Consider the following 7645-nt stretch of genomic DNA (forward strand, 5'->3'; position numbering starts at 1 on the left):
CGTGTTGATACCATGATACCTCTACAAGGAGCTATTTTATGCTAAAAAAGAAACTAACGAGCTGTAGTAAACAACAAAGTCAATTTGCAAGCAAGAGATTAAAACTTTGTACACAATGCAGGCTAACATAAGCAGCAAAATGGTTTAAATACAGAACAAGGAATGCTGATTCTTTTTCCTGCTCACTTTGCACGCACCCAGACCTCCGAATTACATCTCTATGAAGGGAAGAGAGCTGATTTTTTCAATAATTGATGACAATCACAGAAATTTCAACTTGGTTTTCCTACCCCACATGTACAAATAAAAGTACTCAAGTCAGTATTTAAAATTTATCATGGGTATTTACTTGAATACAATTCAATGAAACAAGAAGTTAGAAGAAGTTTTAGCTTTACATATTCGTTCTTTTTGGGGCAGGGGAGCTCTTTACATTCACGTTTAGAAAAGACAATTCTGCATAAGCCTTTTGAAAAAAACAAAGAAGTCCAGTTCATGAAAAGCAGGATAAGGGGTCAACTCATTCACTTCTTAAATCTTGGTTAAGCAATCTGACCGATATATCGTCGTAAGCTCTTTTCTCTTTGAACAACTTATACCACACTAAATGCTGACTGTATTGTAGATGAGAAGCGAGATGCAATAGTCTGGGAGGCAAATGTTTGAATCTGCTTCTTGGCATCTGATACAGAAAAGGCACTCGTCAAAATAAAAAGAATAGAATAAGGCATAGTGAAGCTAGAAAGTGATAGTTGAAAATGTAAGCACCTTTATCCCACAATACATAACTATGTAAAATAAAGGATATATGACAGCAATTTGTTCCCGCAATATTTTACTAAAGATAAAAAAGATAAAGGTACCAATCTATTTCTAAAGAGGAGCGTGAATCTTTCAAAATGATGGTAAAGCATTATCATAGTAACACACAACATGGCATTTCAGACCAAGATGGGTATAGCCAGCCTATTTTCCAACCAACAGCCCATAGGAAAAGGCTGATAATCTTCCTTGGTATTGGAGAATAATAGAATTTGTTTTCCAAAAGAATCTATAATAGAATTTGTTTTCCAAAAGGATTACTTGTGTTTCATAAGACAAATTAGTGATTCCTAACTACTTTTCATGAAGAAAGATACAAGGTTTTGTCCTGCCAATTTGGGTGCTGGGCTACAGCCTAGATTGCAACATAAGCCTAAACTAGCAGTCTAGCACATTATACTAGATGAGATTTAGCTTTGTGTGTGCGCCTGTCTACATGCTCTAAGTGCAGACTGAACAACTCCTGATGCAAATTTTTTTTTTATTCTTAACCCTCAAGCAAATTTTGTTGTATTCACTTTTCATCAAGGCCACTGTTTGATTAGACATCCTTCCTATGCTCTCTATGCTTCCATATTACATTGATTAGACATTAAAAGCGTTCCATCCATATAGTGCTTGAAAGTCAGTTTACATATTTTCTTTAAAACTTAATGTGAAGTCACAAATTGGAAGGTACATCCAGTCCACTATATAATAGGTATGCATAATACGAATCAAAAGGTTATTAGCTCCAATGAGCAGCTTTGGCAAAACATCAGTCATGTTCTTGGAGGATGTAAGATAAACAATTTTAGTCTAGAAACATATAAAAAGCTACCAATTTCTTGAGTATTTTGGCTGAATCTAATCTATACTAAGATATACTGATTACAGAAACATACTGAACTTTGTCCATGAAAAAATAATGCATTGAACCCACCAAATCATACAAAAAGACAAGACCCAATAATTAGAAAATGCACTGAAAGCAAAACTATTGACCAGTTCAACAACCCAAAAACAGAGTCCAAAAAGAAGATTAATCTTCTAAAAGGATGCTCTACCTATTTAAATCCACTTGACGAGTATCCAATTGAAAATCCGTGGGAAGAGTTTGTTCACATTCACATGGTCAATCCAACAACGTGCAAACTAACTTATGGGATCCATTTACTAGATGGAGACGCTGTCTATCATTACCTAGTTCTTTCAAAATCAAGACAATCATACTTTGGCTAGTTTATTTAAGCATTATGGGTGTTTATACCAAAGCATTAAATTATAATTTGCATTAAAAGGAAGGATTCTAATACCTTTGCGGCATTTAGTGAAGCCAACAATGTTTGCAATACCGAGGCTCAAACAAACCCCTACAACCAGGACGTAATCAAGTTCAAACCTGATGACTGAAAATACTCCAAGGATGATCCAAGCAACAACCTGCATGATGAGGAAAAAGAACAGACACATACATTGATATATACCTTATCTACATTGTTTTATAAAGCAAAAGTCATATGCGACATATAAAATTAACTGCAAACCAAAATTTGATAGAAATTTATCAATATTTCAACTATACAATGCATTCATTAGCACTAGTCAAAAGTGAGACTTTATGCAATAATGTGCAGTGCTGACAGCATGATATCATGTTCTAAATCCAGTAAATCAAGAATAAATCATCTGCAAGCATTTTGCCCACTTTCCTATCTTTTAACAACTATCTATTCCAAATAGTATGACAGCTTCCAAATACTTTCCTTCTCCCCCCACCTGGCACTCATCTGCTAAACATGCAATTTAATCAAGCCTTAACCGTAAAGGCCTAATCCCAAATATGGGACTGTTATTCATATTCATTTTTCCATTGATCTTAACCTTAGGTCAACGTGATCATTTCTTTTGTTCATGCAACAATACAAGTTTTTTTTTTCATGCCCTTCCCCTTGCAATTACAATGTCCTAAACTTGAACCATAGTGCTCCATGCAAACATATTCTTTCTTATACATGATCAAGCCTTTTCAACCAACTTGAACTGTCACCTGTTGGAACAAATCAAAATTTCCATCCCATCATTGTACATGCATCTTTACTGGTCTTGTAACTCAACATCCTCTTATAAACTATGCCTAAACATATATGTTTTCTTTGTTGAGGACCCAGCATGAGGTACAATTGACCACTGATAGTTTAGCGACAGTCCCGTAGTTTTTATCCTTTAGTAGGATATGTAGGACCAGTACAAAAATAGTTTTGTGTCTCAGACATATCCATCCTCTTCAAATTATCTTTTTCTTTTAGACAAGTAAATTAATTAGATGAACAAGGGGAACTGCCCAAGTACACAAGAAGCATAAATCTTCAAGTCAGTGTCTTTCAAGCTCATTGAATCCTTATTTCAAGGTGGCCTTCTATTATATAATCTCCAAGAAAACTCAAGCACCAAAAAGTACTATGAGACAGTAAATGCAAAACTCAACCCATATATACTTATTTACTTACACTAAGGTATGATGTCCACCAAAATAGCCACGAATCCTTTTTGTTCATCCGAGCCAATGACTGCACGGGAGAACAGCATTATAAACTGTAAACACACCAATGCATGAAAAATAAGGTATAACCAAATATAAAGATATGTTGGGGTGAAGAGCAATGTGACTGACAAGGAAATCATAAGGCAAGCATGGCGTTTATACTTTCTAACCTGTTGATCAAGGCACTCAAATTTCCACAGACTCTCACCCTGCTCATTTATCTCATTCCACCACCGAAGCCCAACTAAGATCCGGCCGCTAATATTCTTGGCGACCCAAAAATCAAGAGCGGCAAGAACTACAGTGACCACAAAGATGATAACAAAGCTATCAACGAACAGTGTCGAAAGAATGTAGAAAGCCAAAGCCGCAGCCTGTCACAAATTTAAAATAACAAAGTTAGAAAATGGAGTTGATCTGTTGGAATTCCACATGTGATCGAATCAAGTCAAGATAAATCAACAAGCTTTAATTGTATAACTGGGCTAACATGGTGTCCTAACATTTTATATCAAGCTCTAACTTAAGACTTCTAAGGTGTTTATCTCCACAACATGTTTGTTTGAGCAAAAAAGACTAACAGATTAAAAAATAAAAATGGTAACCTTGAAAAGAACATGAAAGAAGCATGTCTTTGGGTTGGCATAGTTTTCCCCCGCAGGCTGCACAAAATAAGAAGAAGAAGAAGAAGAATCATAAGTTACCAGACAGAAATGTAACTTCCATATGTATAAAATAGATCAAGAGCATCTTTCAACTAATATGCTTCTTGTTGGTAGCATGGAATTGGGATCTTTGGAAGCTGGAACCCAATCAAAATTGCAGGTCCCAATGCATTGACTTGTGTGTAAACGGAACCCAATTTCCGCTCATTTCCAAATCCAAATACCCACTTCAATACCGACCAAGAATCAAAATTCCACTTCCATTCATATTCTATATATATACCCACAGATCAAAATTCTGAACATACAAAATTTATGGGGGCAAAATATTACGCATAAAATCTCAACATGATCATCATGTAGCCAACAAGTGAGAACAAAACATTAAACTTGGAATCCGAGATCTAAGATCTAAGATCTAACTTAGAATGATGGTTTTCAAGAACTCAAAGAGAGATAGATGTGGCTGGGAAAAGAAAAGCATACACTACCTGGCTTAGATCCATTTTTGGCAAAAATTGAAGATCTTTGAATTGAGCCGATGTGTATCCTCGCAGCTCTTTTATAGGTTATGATGGGAGTTTACGAGAAATTTTTGATTTGTTTTCTCTTCTTTTCTCCGCTTTTTGCCAGCCTCTTTTCTTTTCTTTTCAAATTTCATTACAGCCTTTTATGTTTTTCGGACAAAGTTTTTTTGAAATTCCTTCGGATGACTAAACTGACAGACCTATATTTTTAGAATATGTGATAAATTTTAATATAAATTTTTGGGGTAATTACCTTTGCACCTATCAACTACAGCGCCTTAGTACTTTTCTTCATGAACTACCAATTATGACACCTGACCCCATCAAACTACCATTTTATGACAAAAAGCTCTCTTCCATCAATCAAAGGGGTTAAAATTAATGGTTAACGGTCATGTGCAAGTCATGTGCCATTTTAAATTTTTTTTCTTCCACTCTTGCCTTTATTTTAAATTATTTTCATGTGTTGGATTAGGGTTTAAGAGAGTATAAGCATCATTTTCTCGGTCTAAAGTAAGGGCAAAAGTGAAAAAATAAATAAATAAATAAATAAAATAAAATAAAATAAGTGACACATGACTTATACATGACCGTTGACCGTCAATTTTAACCCCTTTGATTGACGGAAATGGGCTTTTTGCCATCTTTTTGTCATAAGATTGTAGTTTGATGGGGTCAGATGTCATAGTTAGTAGTTCATAGAAAGAAAGTGACAAGACACTGTAATTCATGGAAACAAAAGGTAATTACTCTTAAATTTTAAAAACGTGTTTTTTTAATAGGAGAGTGACATTTATTTTTTTTAAATGGGTAATTTTCAAATGAATTTGACATCTTAATAGTAGAAAATCTTTTTTTTTTTTTGGGGTAATTTTTTTTAAAAAAAATTTTCCCAGATTTATTTTTTAGACCAATTAATCTCCCAACACGTATAACTCCTTTTTCACCTGAGGGTATGTCTGGATTCATAGGCCCTTTTTTTTTTTTTTTTTTAATCAAATAAGAAAAAACTAAGGGGTAAACTCCCAATAATAGACCTAAAACGAAAAACAGTACAGAAGAAAATAGGCGTTATTATGAGCTCCTGTGAATAAAAAGTCCATGGGATCCTCTGATAAAAAATAAACGACCAATATTGTTTTCCAACAAAAAAAAAAAACAGATTCCTACCCACTGTTGAATGTCCACACCCCAAAACGAAAAGTGAATAACCCCATAACATAAAATTAATATATTTTTTTTAGTCTGTTAAATTTCAGGGAGTTGTGCTTAGCCCAACAAACAAATATATCCTTTATTATTAGTTTAGAAGGGAAAATCACTTCCAAGATATGTCCTTTAAAACAATAATATAGATAATGCATTTCATTTCCTGGACTAATATAATATAGAAAATCACCAAAGAACAATGCAATTAGCATTCTCAGAGTGAGGCAGAAGTAAAACTTCCACCATTTTGATTCACATCCGAATTAATAAGTTGTCACTCAGTGATAGAAGAGGATAAATACAAAGATGAACCACAAAAATTATCAACCTATTTAGCAGATCTATCTCCTTTTCTCTTTTTACTCCTTTTCTTCAATAATCCTTTCTCTGCCAGGGTTTTCAATTTCTGTTTTTTGCGTTCTTTTGCTTTCTCCTCAAAGCCATCATCCACCATGTTCATATTTGCCACGCATCCGGCATTCGAAACCTGTATATTAAGGTTGAAATGCATAAGCACAATGAAATATGATCTCTATTTTGATATTGACAAACAAATAAACTTCCCATCCATGAATGAGAAGTCAAAGTAACAAACAAAACTATAATAGCTTAGACATACTGGATACATGCCAATAATCTGAAATAATATAGCCGTCTGTGTATATATACACACACACACACACACACACACGTGTTTTCAGACGTCAGAAATAAAAGATAAACCAGATTTGTTTCTCAATTCAGCACTGAAAATGTTCACATTTAAGGATTTGTTCAGACATGTCAGAAAAAGAAATGCCAGATTGGGTGTGTAAGAGCAAGAGATTAAATCAATTAAACAACATTATCATACATCTACAGCCATTTGACTATCCACTCTAATGCACTTGGGAAACTGAGTGATCATGCATAACCCTCAAACAAGTTTCTAGGTATTATATGACTAAATGACAGTCATGAAGTTATAAAATGGCATCTATCTGATTGACCACAAGTTCAACGCTTTCAGTGAAGTTTGAATAGTGATATAAACAAAATGAAACAATCTATGGTATCCATCATCTACTTATTTGTAATTGAATGATGTAAATTGGAGATGTGAGATTGCCACAGATTGGAAGAACTACTACTTCTCAGATCTTGCAAGCTCTTCTTTGATTTTCAAATCTTATTGCCAACGAAAAGTAATATAAGCAAATCATTATGCAAATGTCACTTATTAAAAGATCCAAAAATTAACTGAAAGAGGAGCAATCTATTTCTAATGTGAGAATGCCATTATTAATCTAGAAGTTTCTCCAAAAATTGTTCCAGGAGAACTTACCTTTGTAATATTAGAAAGCACTTCATTCTCTTTACACTCAAACTTTTCCATTTGTTTTCCAAGAACAGCTTCGATTTCATGAACGAGAACAACTTCATTCTGCAAATTCCAAACATTAAAGGTAAGCAAAACAAGAGTACTGTTTCATATACCTATTTGGTTCTTCACTAGCCGAGAGAGAGAGAAGAAGACGAATTTTCAAATGGCTATATACCTAGTTTTATGGCAGCAGTGAGAAACACTAGCATTGAGGGACAAAAGATTATAGTACAGAGTCACTATAGACTTCAAAAGAACTGTTAGTCAAAGACAAATAAGATATGTGCGTGTGTGCAAAAAGGAAATTTTAAAACCTGCTTTATTTTGATTCACTGATTCAGGAATTAGGGCTACTCCATAATTTGCATATTTTTTTCATTGGTAAGTTATGCACCTGTTTAGACATGAACCCACGACCTCAACCTCCACTTTGCTAAAGGAAGGAAGTACCATTTGACCTAAAGCTCATTGGTTTGTACTTTTCGTCAAGGTTTTATTTTTGTTCAGTACTATTCGTCTGTTTAAATAATTATTT

General features: G+C 34.1%; 2 protein-coding genes and 1 long non-coding RNA gene across 3 annotated transcripts in view; all 3 read right to left on the minus strand.

The window, feature by feature from the left end:
- Nucleotides 1-229: 229 nt before the first annotated feature.
- Nucleotides 230-4685, minus strand: LOC132168721 (Golgi apparatus membrane protein-like protein ECHIDNA). Its single transcript, XM_059579748.1, has 6 exons — nucleotides 4503-4685; nucleotides 3952-4008; nucleotides 3517-3720; nucleotides 3312-3371; nucleotides 2118-2244; nucleotides 230-682 (listed from the first exon to the last, which is right to left on the minus strand). The coding sequence occupies exons 1-6, from the start codon at nucleotides 4515-4517 to the stop codon at nucleotides 594-596; spliced, it is 552 nt and encodes a 183-aa protein (XP_059435731.1). The 5' UTR covers nucleotides 4518-4685; the 3' UTR covers nucleotides 230-593.
- Nucleotides 4686-5926: 1241 nt separating this feature from the next.
- LOC132168722 (uncharacterized) lies at nucleotides 5927-7606 on the minus strand. Its single transcript, XR_009438918.1, has 2 exons — nucleotides 7072-7606; nucleotides 5927-6234 (listed from the first exon to the last, which is right to left on the minus strand). It is a non-coding gene; the product is annotated as an uncharacterized LOC132168722 (long non-coding RNA).
- Nucleotides 7604-7645, minus strand: part of LOC132169175 (Golgi apparatus membrane protein-like protein ECHIDNA) — a 1336-nt gene continuing 1294 nt past the window's right edge. Inside the window, exon 4 of the mRNA XM_059580252.1 lies at nucleotides 7604-7627. Coding sequence (XP_059436235.1) covers nucleotides 7604-7627 — 24 coding nt within the window. The remainder of the gene's footprint in view (nucleotides 7628-7645) is intronic.

Source organism: Corylus avellana, chromosome ca2, assembly GCF_901000735.1.
Source record: "Corylus avellana chromosome ca2, CavTom2PMs-1.0".
Lineage (NCBI taxonomy): Eukaryota > Viridiplantae > Streptophyta > Magnoliopsida > Fagales > Betulaceae > Corylus > Corylus avellana.

Bases quoted from the DNA above. Each gene is read 5' to 3' on its own strand.
- LOC132168721 (XM_059579748.1), bottom strand. The intron at 3,721-3,951 runs GTTACCATTTTT...AATTTGTGACAG, and splicing joins TCTTTCATGTTCTTTTCAAG to GCTGCGGCTTTGGCTTTCTA. The intron at 2,245-3,311 runs GTAAGTAAATAA...CTCATCATGCAG, and splicing joins GGTGGACATCATACCTTAGT to GTTGTTGCTTGGATCATCCT.